Genomic DNA, 15,005 nt, shown 5'->3' with positions numbered 1-15,005 from the left:
ACCACAACAGAGGGCTTAGACAACAGCTTCCAACAGGTGCAGGCTGGCCAGACCCCATGGAGTTCCGGGGAGGCTCCCTGCTGGCTCTCCAGCACCTGCTGCTCCCGGCCGTGTGCAATGCTCCAGCTGCATTCGATGCTCCCAGCTGTGTTGAGTGCTCTGGGGCAGGCTCAGGGCTCCCAGCCATGCCCAGTGCTCCTGGCTGTCCTCGGTGCTCCTGGCCATGCCCAGTGCTCCTGGCTGTGCTGAGTGCTCCTGGCTGCGCTCAGTGCTCCTGGCTGTCCTTGGTGCTCCTGGTTGCGCTCAGTGCTCCTGGTTGCGCTCAGTGCTCCTGGCTGCACTCAGTGCTCCTGGCTGTGCTCAGTGCTCCTGGCTGTCCTCGGTGCTCCAGCCAGGCTCAGTGCTCCTGGCTGCACTCAGTGCTCCTGGTTATGCTCAGTGCTCCTGGCTGCGCTCAGTGCTCCTGGCTGCGCTCAGTGCTCCTGGCTGTCCTCGGTGCTCCTGGCTGCGCTCAGTGCTCCTGGCTGTCCTTGGTGCTCCTGGTTGCGCTCAGTGCTCCTGGTTGCGCTCAGTGCTCCTGGCTGCACTCAGTGCTCCTGGCTGTGCTCAGTGCTCCTGGCTGTCCTCGGTGCTCCAGCCAGGCTCAGTGCTCCTGGCTGCACTCAGTGCTCCTGGTTATGCTCAGTGCTCCTGGCTGCGCTCAGTGCTCCTGGCTGCGCTCAGTGCTCCTGGCTGTACGCAGTGCTCCTGGCTGCGCTCAGTGCTCCTGGCTGTCCTCGGTGCTCCTGGCCATGCCCGGTGCTCCAGCCAGGCTCAGTGCTCCTGGCTGCGCTCAGTGCTCCTGCCTGCGCTCAGTGCTCCTGGCTGTCCTCGGTGCTCCTGGCTGTCCTCGGTGCTCCTGGCTGTCCTCGGTGCTCCTGGCCATGCCCGGTGCTCCAGCCAGGCTCAGTGCTCCTGGCTGCGCTCAGTGCTCCTGCCTGCGCTTAGTGCTCCTGGCTGTCCTTGGTGCTCCTGGCTGTCCTCGGTGCTCCTGGCCATGCCCGGTGCTCCAGCCAGGCTCAGCGCTCCTGGCTGCACTCAATGCTCCTGGCTGTGCTCAGTGCTCCTGGCTGCGCTCAATGCTCCTGGCTGTCCTCGATGCTCCTGGCCTTGCTCGGTGCTCCAGCCAGGCTCAGTGCTCCTGGCTGTGCTCAGGGCTGCGGGCCACACTTACTTGTGGCCACAGGGCTGCATCTTGACCTCCACCTGCTGCATGGCCCTCTCTGCAGTGTCTGTCTCTCCTCATCTTATAAGAACAACACTCACTGGGTCAGAGCCACCCAATTCCAGTGTGACCCCAATTAACTAATCCCCTGCAAAGACCCTCCCTCCAAATAAGGGCCCACTCAGGGGACCAGGGGACTGGGAAACATCTTTTGGGGACACAATTCAGTCACGACGGGTGTTTCGGTTAGAACCAGAGCTCCCGGCCCTCTCCTGCACTCTGTGCCTCTGCGCGTCAGGCAGGGGTGCTCCTGGGCGGCCGGGAGCGGGCACACGCGTCCTCGCCCCTGCCTGCTGGCCTGTCCAGGTGTGTGTGTGACCCTTTCGTCCCCATGGAGCGCGCTTTACCTTGGAGGGCCGCTTGTGTCTGTTCTTGTGTGGGAAAGAAGCTGGGCCGGAGCAGGGCAGGGGAGGTTGTACTGCGACCTCCTGGGGGTGGAGGGGGCGGGACCTGGGGCCGTGGGGGCGGAATGGAGGGGTGACGCGGCGGGGCGTGGTGAGGTGAGGGGCGGGGCCTGGCGCGGGGAGGGCGGGGCGGCCGCTCGACGTTCTCGGTGCTCCCGGCGAGCGGGGCTCCTGCTCGGCGCTCGGCAGGTCGCCCTGCGTGCGGCGTGCGTGGCGCGCGGACGCTCCCGGCAGCGTCGTCTCCGCGGCCGCAGCTATGTCGACGGCCATGAACTTCGGGACGAAGAGCTTCCAGCCGCGGCCGCCGGATAAGGGCAGCTTCCCGCTGGATCACCTCGGTGAGCGGCGGCGCCGCGCGGGCGGGCCTCGGGGAGGGGCGAGGTCGGGCGCCGGGAAGGCGGGCGCGCAGGCTCCTTCCCGCCAGATTACGGCGGGAGCTCCCCGACGGGAGCCGAGCTGAAGGCGCCGTGCCCTGAACGCCTCCGCCCGCTCCCGGATGAAAAGAACGCGGTTTCCCTTCTCGTTCTAGGCGAATGTAAAGGCTTTAAGGAGAGATTCATGAGATGTCTCCGTGACAATAGTTTCGAAAACGCGCTGTGCAGAAAGGAGTCGAAGGAGTATTTGCAGTGCCGGATGGAGAGGCAAGTGCCGGGCCGCCGCCGGGCCCCCGCGAGCGCTCCGCGGAGGTTGCTGCTTGCCGGGAAGGGGAGGCGTGGCCGATTCCTGAGGGGTCGCGCTCCACCTGGGTGCGGCTTTCGGTCGGTTTTACTTTCCCCCCGAGTTGGGGCGCTCCCGACCTGTCGCTGGTTCGGAGCAGGGCGTCGTCCGAGAGCTGGCCGAGCCCGACGGTCCAGGCTGCCAGGCCGTGCCACAGGCTCTCTGCTTCCTTCCACTTAGACCCAGAGTTGTTTGGAATGTGACAGGGAAGAGAGATGAGCGATTCTTCCCATTTTCACCAGAACTCGCAACAGTTCACTTTTAAACAGCACAAACGTTCCCTGTGATCCGTAGGAAATGGACTTAAAATGAGAGCTATGCTAATCCTTAGCGTAGAACAGCGTGTCGCGTAGTTATATGGCTAGATCTCTTTGGTGGGTGGGGGCTTGTATTTCTGCCTTTTGAGCCCATCATTAGCTCACTAAGGAATTCAGCCTTCAGACAGCCTGGTCTGCTGAAGACAGGCTGACCTAAACCAATCCGTTTCAAGCCCCCTTTTCGTTTTCCCATAACAAACCCAGACGTTTCCCTCAAAGCAAAATCTTGCCTTTGGGCACACAGGTGTGTGAGAGTCGTCACGTGGACGTTTGGGGTTGGAGGTGATGGGCGCAGTGTGAAGGCCTGGCCGGCCTCCTGCGTGGTTCAAGGTTACTTCCCGGGGCTTCGGTTTGACAAGGGGCCATGCTGACCCAGCTCTTCCCATGGTTGCGTAACCCGTGGGCTGAAACCGTGTGTTTAAGTTACTGGTTTTTAAATGGATGTGTCTTAGAAACTGGGACTCATGAATTTCTTCTTCGTGCCACCGTGCCGTGGAGGTGGTTTGAAGGTAGACTCTGCCAGTGCCCTCCGAGCTGGCCGCCTCCCACTCTGAAGCTCAGCTCCTGGCCTTGGAGCTCTGAGTGGTGACCCCCTCCACATTTTGTTGGTGAGAGTGAAGTCCCATCAGTCAGGCCTGGTGCTGACCAGGGCGCCCAGCGCAGGCCAGCCGCTGCTCCTGCTTGTGACCGCCTTAGAAGACCAGCTGTTTGGGGCCCCAGGCAGGGTCCCAGGCTTGCCCGATGAAGGCAGCTAGGCAGGTGCAGCCCTGGGCCCCGGGAGTGCCCAGCCCAGCTTCGCTCAGCCCTGCTGCTGTGGATGGTCCGAGGCCAGCTGAGGATGGGCAGGGGAGCAGCTGCCCACTTGGTGGGCCTCCACCGTTTCAGGTGGTTCACTGAGCGGCAGTGCGGCTTGTAGCTGTGTGTATAGTGTGTGTGTCAGCTATTTTGGCCATAGTATTTTGGTTTATAATAAAAATTTTCAAACACATGAAAGTAGGAGATGGTGTGGCCCTCCATGTAACGGTCCCGTAGATTCAGTGATTATGGAGATTTTGCCTCTTTTTAATCCTACCCCCTTCCCCAGGTTTTTTTTGTTTTTGTTTTTAACCATTTTTTTTCTACCTTCTTTTTTTCCTTTGTCGTGAATCCCAGACATTATTTTACCCCTACTTAACTCAATATGCATCTTTTTAAAAAATGGACATTTTCTTACCTAACAACAATAGAGATTTAAAGTTTCCTCAGGAAGGTCGGAAGCTCTATTAGCCTGATGTAAAAGTGTGTGCTTTCGTAGGTGTGGGCTACACATTGTTCAAGTTGGAACGCCAGCAGGTCATACACGGCCCTGGGTGTGCACCCCATGTGATCCTTGAGAAGTTGCGCTGCTCTCCTGGCAGGCGGTCAGCGTGTTAGCCACACAGAGCCTGGCTGGTGGCTCCAGCCCTCGGCCGTGTGCCCCTGGTTGTGAGCGCCAGGCCCGTCGGCGCTGTCTCCACCCGGGGGTTGGGGGGGGATGGGAGGAGGGTGGGAGAGCCTGTCGGTGTAGGATGCAGTCTGCGAGGGCAGCCTGTGAGGATGGCTTGCTGTCAGTGTTGTAAAGATTGTGGGGCACGTAAGCTAAGCATGCGGTCGCACTGAGTCGTGAGGTTAATGCCGCTGAAGTCAACAGGTGAGAATTACTATGCCTTCCATGCAGATTTGAGAGTGTTTCTCTCGGGATGATTGAATGGTTCATTCCTCTAAATAAAGCTGACCAGGAAATGAGGCTTTTTTCTCAAGTCAGTTCCTTATGTCAAAAGGAGACATTAAAATCATTCTTTTCGCTTTAGAAGGGGCTAAAGTTGTAGCCACTGTCTCTGGTGATCTGATCAGGAGTGGGGTTTCAACAACCTAAAGGTTTGTACCAGGGCATCGTCTTGAACCAGGACTCAATTGGCTTCTTCTTGTGCCTGTTGCTCCTCCTTCCTGCCTCAAAACCCGCAGCATGTCCCGCCTCAGAGGCAGCTTGAGGGGAGAGCGGCCCTGACGGACAGCACGGCATTATACTCTGGGAGTCCTGGAGGCTGGGTCTCTGGGTGGATGCCATGGAGGCCGCGGGGGGGCTCTGTTCCCCGCCTGCCCTAGCTCCTGGAGGCTGCCCACTCTTCTTAGGTCACGCCCCCTCCTCCCTCTCCCCAGCCGCCACTGTCACCTCTCAGATCCAGTGCCTCTCCACAGCATTGGCTCTGACCAGGCCGGGAGAGAAAGGGTCCTGTGGTTATCCTGGGCCAGCAGGATGAGCTGGGCAGTCTCGTCCTGACAGTTGTTCATTTTCAATTCGTTTTCTTCCCACCTTAACAAGAGCTTCCGTTTTTCTTGTAGGCAGCTAATGGCACAAGAACCACTGGAAAAGCTGGGATTTGGAGATTTGAAAGATGGAAAATCAGAAGCCAAAAATAAATCTTAATGGAAAGAAGACATATGGGACTGGGTTAGGGGGGCTGTGTGCAGTGGGACATTGCTGCACCCCAGCCCCGGGGTCTGCTGTGGGCCTGCGCAGCGTCCCTGAGGGCCAGCAGCTGGCGGTGGCCTGGGCGGGTGGAGCTGGGGGGGGGGGGGGCTTGGCAGCAGTCCCCCTCCCGCACGGAGAGCTCGCAGATGAGGGGCGTGGCTGCTCTCTGCACACTCCCACTCCCAGAATTACTTCCTGAAGTTATTCCTTTTTGATTCTCCTTTTCCCTAAGAGGGTGACAAAGTTCACAGGGGGATTGACTGGAGGTAAGAACGTCCCAGTAACTATTCGTAAGTGAATACTTTTGATCACTGTAAAATGATGATTTTGTATTCTAATACTCTGAATATCCATAAACTAATGTGTTAAATTTCAAATTTAACTAATTTCAGTCTGCTATATATATATTGTTAGAAAATAACCATTCCCTAGTAAAATGTTTTCCTTTTTGTACTCGTAAATATACATGCCAGCTTATTTCCTTCTGTTACAAAAAAAGAGCACAAAATAGGAAGTGAAACATATTTTGACTTTACATGAACGTGACTTCTGGAAATTTTCTGGTTATGTGTGAACACCTAGTATCTTTCTGCTAAAAGAATCATTTTCTGGTTTGTATCAGACTGTATTTATAAAACTAGATGTTTAAGTTCTAACTAATGTATTGTAGCTTTGGAAAATAGAATGCCAGTATATTGGTGATTGACCTCCACACGTTGTCTCCTAGTTTTTTCAGTTTATAAGAACACCCACACTGTCCATGTCACCCAGTGCTTGCTTTCTGATCCCCCAAGAATGTGTCCCCGTGACGGTTCTGTACCGTCAGGTTCTCATGAAGAAGCACCAGAGTGATCATATTCAGCCCTGTCAGGATTGCGGGTGAACCAAGCTCTGGGCCAGGGCTGCAGGGTGATTGGGTGTGCGGCCAGCTTCCCTGATGCTAAGCAGTCCTGGGCTGGTGGCCCTCAGGTGTGGCCTTTGCCCTCCGTGGGGCCCTGATGGGCAGGGGCTGGCCCTGCACTCGGTCCCCTGGCTCTCCAGGCAAGCTCGCTCAGGAGGTGGGGGGTCCTGGGCAAGCCTGCTCAGGCAGTGGTCATGACAGCACCTGTGCCTTCTCTAGGCTCTCTTGGGTGGGGTCAGCCCCTTCCCGGGTCCTGTCCTGCGGGGGAGCCCAGGCCTGGGCTCTGATACATGTGCCTCCTGGTCTGACAGCCTCCGGAGGTAGGGGCTTCTCTAGCTGTGCCCCTCTCTGTGCCCAGCTCCCTGCATTGTAGTTCCTTTTCATGGTACCTGGGAGGGCCGAGACCCTCTCTGAGTCAGCTGTGTTCTTGTGCTCGGTGGTGCAGGTCCTTGCTGCTTCCCCCTTGGACAGTTATCACCTGCTGCCATCTGCAGTTTGTCATTGTTTAATATCTGGTCTGTCTTACATTCGTAATGCACTAGTGTTGTTTTTTTTTTTTTAGCATATAATTGCCTAGTTTATAAGAAGTCTTGGTTTTTATCACCAAAACAAACAGAGCCATCACAACATTTTGTGTTTTCCAACAGTGCAGAATTACATGTACAGAAGTTATTCATTGCATCACTGTTTGTAACTGCAAAATATTTAAAGTAACCCTACTGCCTGTACATGAGTGCTTGAACTTGGTGCCTCTACACAGTGGACTTTGAAAAGAATGAGGGCCCCAAATCATTGAAAGCAGGGATTCAGACACTTGAATACCAACGTCCATAGCTGCATTATTCACAGGAGCCAAAAAGTGGGAGCAGCCCAAGTGTCTAGTCAACAGATGGATAAACAGAATCTGCTCTATCCTTGTATGGGCTTCAACCCTAAAAAGGAGTGAAGTTCTGGTCACTCTACAACATGAAGGAAACCTCAAATCATGCTGAGAGAAATAAGCCAGACACAGAAGGATTGTGTGCTTCCACTTATATGAAATCTGTAGAAGAGGAAAATTCACAGTAGATTAGAGGTTACCAGGGGCTGAGGGAGGGGAAATGGGGGGTTGCTTAATGGGGACAGGGTTTCTGTTTGGGAGACGGAAAAGTTTCGGTCATGGACAGTGGTGAAGATAGCACAAGATTGTGACGGTAATTAATGCCACTGAATTGGATACTTAAAATTGGTTAAAATGGCAGATTTTACAACATGTGTTTTAGTTTCCTAGCAGCCAAAGTAAATACAATACAATGGCTGGCTTAAACAACGGGAATTGAGGGGTGCACAATTTTGAGGCTAGAAGTACAAAATTCTGGTGTCGAGGCACTGCTGTCTCCTGGAACGCTGTGGTGTCCTGGGGCCAGCTGCCGACCACCGCTGGTCCTTGTCTTCTCTGCCACGTGGAGGTGCATGTGGCAGCTTCTGTCCTCTTGGTTCCACTGACTTCCAGCTCCTGGCGGCTCCCTGTGCCTCGGGGGTGGGGGGTGGGGCGGGGGATGAGGGAGGGGTTTGCTAAAGCTGCCAGAACGCAATACACCAGAAATGTGTTGGCTTTTATGAAGGGCATTTATTAAGTTACAAGATTACAGTTCTAAAGCCATAAAAATGTCCAAACTAAGGCATCCAGATACAGATAACCTTGACTCAGGAAAGGACCGATGGGGCTCAGGGTTTCTCTGTCAGCTGGGAAGACATGCTGATGTCTGCTGGCTTTCTCTCCCGACTTCTTCAAATGGCTTTCTGGGAACATTTTCTTTCGTGATCTCCAAACATCTGGGTCTCCTGTTGGCTCTGAAGCTTTTTCCAAAATGGTTCCATCTTAAAGGGCTCCAGTAAGCAGCCGCAATTGAATGGGTGGCAACACATCTCCATGGAAACCACCTGTGCTGATTTGAAGCTATTATACACCCGAGAAAGGCCCCGTCCTTTAATCCTCATTCAGTATTGCTGGGTGGGATCTTTTGCTGTTTCTATAGAGATGTGGCCCACCCAGTGGTGGGTGGTAACTTTTGATTAGCTGGTTTCCATGGAGATGTGTCTCCACCCATGCAAGGTGGGGTTGCTCAGTACAGTCCTTTAAGAGTTAATCATTTTAGAAAAGGCTTTAGTGCAGACAGCCCACACAGCTAGAGACCTTTGGAGAGGCAAAGGAAAAAGCCTCTGGGAGAGTCTTATGAAATGAGGAGAGAAAGCTAGCAGGTATCACCATGTGCCCTCCAGCAGAGAAAGAGAAACCCTGAACTTAATTTGCCCCTTTTTTGGAGTTAAAGTATCTTTCTCTGGATGCCTTAATTCGGACATTTTCACAGCTTTAGAACTGTAAACTTGCAACTTAATAAATTCCGTTTTTAAAAACCATTCCATTTCTGGTACATTGCATTCCAGCAGCTTACTAACTAATTAAAAGTTCCCACCCACAGTTGGGTGGGTCACATCTCCATGGAAACAATAGAAAAGGCCCCACCCAGCAATATTGATTCAGGATTAAAGAACATGGCTTTTCTGGGGATGCACAACCATTTCAAACCTGCACGGGGGGTATGGTGGAGGGAAGCAAATAATTTTTAATTTTGTTTTTTTGCAAATACACTAGAGAGTCATGCAGTGGACCAGCTTGGGGTGCAACCCTGGGCCACCCATCTGCACTCACCTTTGTAGCCAGTGCTGAGGGCAGCACCTCACACCTCTCCTGCATTATCGTCTCGATAAAGGGGCACCCATCTTCTCCCACGTGACTTTCGTTGTTGGCTTACCTCTGTGGGATGTACCTTCTTTCTGAGCTCTGACTGGTCCTTTTTATTATTATTTTTTTTTGTTTTTTATTGAGATATCTTCACGCACAAACAGTTCATCCAAAGTGTGCAATCAGTGGCTCACAATATCGTCACATAGCTGTGTATGCATCACCATGATCATTTTCAGAAAATTTGTATCACTCCAGAAACAGAAATAAAAAGAAAAAATTCATACCTCCCATACCCTTCCCTCTCATTGACCACTAGTATTGCAATCTACCTCACTTGTTTTTACCCTTTACTCCCTGTTTATTTTTTGTCCTTAATTTTTTTTACGCATCTGTCTACACACTGGATAAAAGGAGTGTCAGCCACGAGGTTTTCACAGTCACACGGTCACATTGTACACACTTTCTAGTTACACAGGCATCTTCAAGAATAAGGGCTACTGGAACACAGCTCAACAATTTCAGGTACTTCCTCCAGCCTCTTCAGTACACCACAAACTCAAAAGGGATATCTGCATAATGCATAAAAGAACAACCTCCAGGATAACCTCTTGACTGAAATCTCTCAGCCACTAAAACTTTGTCTCATTTCTCTCTTCCCCTTTTGGTCAAGAAGGCTTTCTCAGTCCCATGATACCAGGTCCTGGCTCATCCCGGAGTTTCTGTCCATGTTGCCAGGGAGACTTAGACCCTTGGAGGGCATGTCCGACGTTCATCTGCCAAGTTGGCTTAGAGAGAGAGGCCACATCTGAGCAACAAAAGAGGTTCTCTGGGGGTGACTCTTAGGCATAATTATAAGAAGGCTTAGCTTCTCCTTTGCAGGAATAAGCTCCATAGGGACGAGCCCCAAGATCGCGGGCCCCAGCCGGCCCTTCTTGATTGGCTGTCCCTGTGTCACCCATGTCAGCAGCAGGAAGTCTGTCCAGTGTCGTCCACCCCCTTTCCAGAGGCTGTTTGCAGACTTCGGGCTTCTTTGTGGTCAGCACACCGACCATGACTCTTGCATCTGGAATGCCGGCCAAGGACAGAAAGCCCGCTGGGTTTTTCTGTCCGACTCTCACTCTGCTTGTATAAAGGCCCCCAGTAACCAGATTAAATCCCAGGCTGATTTTGGGGACCACAAAACTGAACAACATCATCAAAAGTTCTGTTTACAAAAAGTCCCCCTACAGTAATGGATTAAGTTTAAGAGCATGTTTTTCTTGGGTACCCAGTGCCCAAACCAACATATCTCACCACAATTTTAAAAATTTAAAAAAAAAAAAAGAAAGAAAATCTCAACTGATAAGAAGTGATTTCCTGAACATACTCTTAGGTGCAAAAAGCAAAGTACAAAAGGGCACCTATAGCATATTAACAAGAAAAGAATCTAAAAAACTGTACAGACGGCTGCCTAGTCTGGGGGTAAACCAGCAACCGGGGAGCATGGTTACCTGGAGTTGGGGTGCGGCCTGTGGTCTGGCTCTGAGCCAGGTTAAGGTTTTGGCATGGGGGTGTCGAGATGGAACAGAAACAGTGTTGACTGTTCTCAGGGCATTAAATGCAAGCTAAAGTCAGGGCGGGGGGCATGGAATATAAGAACCACTTATAACTTAGGAACAGTATTTTGACTTAAGCTAAGGAAAAAAGAAATGCATCTTATGCTCTAGTTGTACATTTGTTTTTCACAATCTCGAAACAATAGAGTCGAGAAAACCGGGCCTATACTGTGGTGAGGACGGCCTGCCCTCCCCATGTGGGAGAGAGAAAGGGAAGCAAGGCTGCAGAGGGCAGGAGCCAGTGGCGATGGGCTCACGGTTCTCCACCTGTCCAAAGGCAGCCTCCGCAGGACGGCCGAAAGGCGGGTGAGCACCTGTGTCTCCCGGTTCCTGCCTGGGGCCTGGTGGCAGCGACGCCCACAAGCAACAAGCACCCCAGCAGCCGGATCCTGGTTTCTAGGACCCTCAGCCTGGAAGTTGGTCCAGGGCTCCAGCCGACTGGCAGGTGCAGGATGAGCCTGCAGCCTCTCGTCGGGCGAGCTGGAAAAATGGGGGCTTGTCGAAAGGACCTATGGGCTGACCCAAAGGAGCCCCCAGGACCAAATCTGGGGCAATTTGAGCTACAGCAGAGGGAGTGGCGATCATACTGGGTTATAGCCCATGGGATAAAATAGCCACGAGCGCACACACATAGAAATGAGCAACTGTGTAAATGTGTCAGCAGGGAGACGGCACGGCCCTCCTTCTCATTCCGATTAATGAATGTGGACGGAGTGGCGGGAGGAGAGCCGTTGTGTCCCACGGTGACAAGGGTGCAGACGAGCCTCGGCAGCCGACCCTAAGCCAGCGGGCCAAGTGTAGAGGGCAGGCCTGGCGTTGCCAGGAGGGTCTCCCCGTGGCTCGTGGCAGAGGCGAGATGAGTGCGCCGCGGGGGAGAAGCTCAGCCCCCACCAGGCGAGCGCGGCATGCCTGCTCACGCAGCGGTCCCTCCTGGGTTTCTTCAGCCCCGGCCGGCGACGTGGCACTGGGCCTGTAAGGCGGCGTGTGCTGCTACTCGCGGCAACGTTTTGGTCATCTGAAAAATCATCTCAAAGTGGAACATTTAAAAGCTCAAAATATTTTGTACTAAACTCTCTGTGGTCAAACTTTTATACACTTGATTGATTTTTCATTTTGAAATAAATTCAATGAATTCTAGTGTGGAGAATCCAGAACTGGGACCTGCTGTGGGGCCCCGTGGGTGGCATCTGGGCGGCTTCATCCGCTCGTCGCATGAAGATGCCTTTTCCTTCTCGGGGCTCCTGCCATGACGGGCCAGTAATGTTATCAACAATGGCCACGGCGATCCCGAAGGTGGGCAGGTCCCTTGTGGCCTAGGCACACCACAGGCAGCAAGACGCACTGGGTCACCGCGGGGCTGGGCCAGGCCCGGGGCCAGCTGCCCTTTGCCCCCACAGACCACCCCTGACCCTGCGTGGTGTCCGAGTCCCACAAGGTCAGGGGCTTCAAACAACTCAAGCTGATCTTGTCGTTCTGAGACTCGTCTCCTTGCCCCGCTGTCCTGGGCCGCTGTGGGATGCAGTGGTCACGCCAGGCCCACCCAGGGAACCGAGGATGTGCTCAGGGCCTCGGGCACGTCGGGCGGCAGCAGCTACCCGGTTGGGGCTTAGTGGGGTCCCTCGGCACGTCTCATGCCCCACATGGGGGCAGCCAGCGATGGGGTGCGGCGGCCAAGGTGCTCTCCATGCCAGCTTTCAGTTCCCGTATCCCCCCAAATCTCTGGCCCTGCCTTACTGCTGCTTCTCACTGACGAATGGGAAAAGACGGGCCATGCATTTAATAAGTAGGAAGAGGAACCTTTAAAGCAACCAACCTGGGCTGTGCGCCCCATCCTTAGCGGTTTCTCTAGACATGTCCTACTTCCCTTAGACGGGGGGAGTTTGGAATTCTGTGCACCCAGTGGGACAGTTTCTGGGTGGGATGCTTGATGAGATGTGACTTTCTTTGTATTTTCTTCATAATCATATTTTATAAGAAGCATCTATCATTTTTATAGAAACAAAATTGTTAGCTTAAGAAAAGCTGGCTGCGTTTAGTGGTAACTTTGTATCCTCTGTAAGTTACATGCTGTGGCTGTAATTTTATAAGGTCTGTAAACCTGGCAGAGGCGGCTCCTTTACCAGGGGACACGGTGCTGGCCGTGTTGGGTGCAGTGTCTGCACCTGCCGAGTTCTGCAGGAATCCTGGAGCTGGAGGCACAAGGCTAGTGCCAGTGGGGGGTCGCACCTCCTGTGGGCTGAGCAGAGCCCCCAGAAGATGTGCTCAATTCCCATCCGCCAGTGCCTCGGGGCGGGAGCTCGCTTGGAAAGGAGGTGATGCCGATGGAGTGGGCAGGGGTCCTGTGGTCAGTGGTGTCCCTCTGAGTAGAGGAGGGACAGACGTGGAGGCAGGGGCGGGTGCGGTGCAAACACCAGCCAAGGGCAGGGGAGGCAGGAGGGAGTCCCCGAGCCCCCGGGAGGGCCGCGCCGAATCTAGGAGAAGCAGCGCTGCTGTCCCCGGCCCCGGCTTGTGGGCCCCATCACAGGGACCCCGGGAATGCAGGGCCTTCGAGGCCACGGCGACACCTACCTCGGCCACCCGGGACCTCTGGCCAGGGCTCTGCCAGAGCAGGAAAGGGGGTGCCTTTGCCATCTATCATCGCACCCACTTTGTGCTTAAACTAATTCTGTTAGTGAGATTAGCACTTTTATGGCCGAGAAAGCAGAGATTTTTCTTGTAGCCGGAGATATTAAAGAAATCATAATAAACGGCAGGCTGACGCGTCAGCTCCCGAGCCTGAGCGTGGAGTGGCCGGCTCTCCTGCAGGGCGCCCCCGAGGCTGCTGCCCCGCGCTCCCCACGTCTCCACAGCCACAAGGGGCCGGGGGGGGGGGCCCAGACGCCCGCCTGCGGGGAGGAGGTCGCCCCCAGGCCGGCCGGGGGAGGTGACCGCGGAAGCGTCACGGGGCTGGGACAGGGGCGTCTGGTCTGACTTGCAGAACCGGGAATGAATAAGCGGCTGCTCCCCAAACCCACCGTGGGCCCCAGCACAGAGGTGCGTCTGGGGCCCAGACACCCAGCGGGGCCCTGGGGGAGTGGGGAGCCCTGGGGGGAGTGGGGGGCCTTGCTTCTCCCGTGCTCCTGGGGCCGCGGCTGCTCGGCCGAGGGGGTGGCAGCTCCATGAGAGGCCCCACTGCCCGAGACCACCAGGCCCCGAGAGGCGGATCCTGGAGGGCCACGGGGAGGTCCGAGGGGAGAGGCCCCCATTCGTGCCAGCTGCCCCTGACACGGCCCCCAGGTCCCAGGTCTGCCAGCCCCTCCCCAGGCCTGGCCACCTTGCCGAGCCGTGGTTTGTCACCGAGCCACAGCCACCCCCAACCCGTGGTCCATTTTAGGTGGGTGGGGGTCAGGGAGTGGGTGAGCGGGGCGGAAAGGACGCGGTGAAGGTGATTCTAAGAGACGGGAGAAGTGGAAGGTAGGGGGATGCTTCCAGATGCTCTGAGAGCCGCCTGCACTTCTTGGGGGGCCTTCACGGTCCCGACACTGACCCCATGTCCTGGGAAAGGGGGGTCCCCAGGCACCAAGGAAAAGGAGAAATGGAAGCTTCAGACTGGAGGGGCAGGACCGGGGCGCAGGCGGGAGGTGAGGGGCAGCGGGGCTGAATGGAGGGGCGGGGGCAAGAGCGGGCACTGACCCCACAGCTCTTCACAGCGTTTTTCACAATCGCCAGAAGCTGAGAGCAGCTGAGTGTCCGTCAAGGGAATGAATGGAAATCGTGGTCCTGACATGTGGGGGGCGTCCAGCCAGAGCAGGTGATGTCCTGACCGCGGGCCCCGTGGGGGCTGGAGGAGCCGGGCGGGGGGAAAGGGGCTGGGGAAGGAAGGACTGGCGCGGCAGGAGGCCAGGGGGGCAGGGGGCACAGAGGGTGCTGCCTAAGGGTCCGGCCTGTCCCTTTGGGGGGAGGAGTGGTGACAGGGCACAGCAGGACGGCTGTACTGAAATGCCACCAAAGCGTGGCTTAATGCTGCTAAGTGGCAGTTTTCCGGCATCTCTAGCTGTGACCACGCGACAAAAAGACAGGGCTGGAGCCCGGGCAGGGGCCCTGTCCACCGCTCAGCACTGCCGGGACCCGGGGACGTCAACGCTGCTGCCCGGCGGGCAGATGGAGCCTCTGTGTGACCAAAGCCTGGTCACTTGGGGAGTGCAGCTCTGAGGACTCCCGAGCTTCCCTCTTCCTTCTTCTGTCCTGCAAGTCCAGCCTCACCTGCAGGCCCGAAAGGTTGTGGGGGTTCTCCCTGTTGGGCAGGGCAGAAAGTGTGCCCTGGGGAGGGTCAGCTGGGGGCCCCCCGGGATGGCCGGGGCGAAGGGCAGTGGGGCCTGCTGTGGGCCTGGCCTATGGGGAGGAGCAGAGATGAGGACTCAGCCCTCTGGGGGGTCTCAGGGGCCTGGATGGAGCAGGGAGTCCGTGCTAGGGGCACCCCCCATCCCTGTGGCTGCCAGGACAGGTGGGGGGCTGTGAGGGGCAGTGGAGAGGGGTCGTTCCTGGCAGACCCCCAGGCGCCCCCGAGGCCAGGGGATGCCTTGCTCCCGGAGCTCTGCCCACAGGTGGA

General features: G+C 55.5%; 1 protein-coding gene across 1 annotated transcript; it reads left to right on the top strand.

The window, feature by feature from the left end:
- Positions 1–1,872: 1,872 nt before the first annotated feature.
- COX19 (cytochrome c oxidase assembly factor COX19) lies at positions 1,873–5,654 on the top strand. Its single transcript, XM_077140430.1, has 3 exons — positions 1,873–2,006; positions 2,198–2,313; positions 5,068–5,654. The coding sequence occupies exons 1-3, from the start codon at positions 1,925–1,927 to the stop codon at positions 5,146–5,148; spliced, it is 279 nt and encodes a 92-aa protein (XP_076996545.1). The 5' UTR covers positions 1,873–1,924; the 3' UTR covers positions 5,149–5,654.
- The last annotated feature ends 9,351 nt before the right edge of the window (positions 5,655–15,005 follow it).

This window comes from Tamandua tetradactyla, chromosome 23 (assembly GCF_023851605.1).
Source record: "Tamandua tetradactyla isolate mTamTet1 chromosome 23, mTamTet1.pri, whole genome shotgun sequence".
Classification (NCBI taxonomy): domain Eukaryota; kingdom Metazoa; phylum Chordata; class Mammalia; order Pilosa; family Myrmecophagidae; genus Tamandua; species Tamandua tetradactyla.
This window is presented reverse-complemented; position numbering and strand designations above follow the sequence as displayed.

Coding starts and splice junctions, on each gene's coding strand:
- COX19 (XM_077140430.1), top strand. CDS start 1,925: ATGTCGACGGCCATGAACTTCGGGACGAAGAGCTTCCAGCCGCGGCCG. Junction 2,007..2,197: donor CTTCCCGCTGGATCACCTCG/GTGAGCGGCGGC, acceptor TTCTCGTTCTAG/GCGAATGTAAAGGCTTTAAG. Junction 2,314..5,067: donor AGTGCCGGATGGAGAGGCAA/GTGCCGGGCCGC, acceptor TCTTGTAGGCAG/CTAATGGCACAAGAACCACT.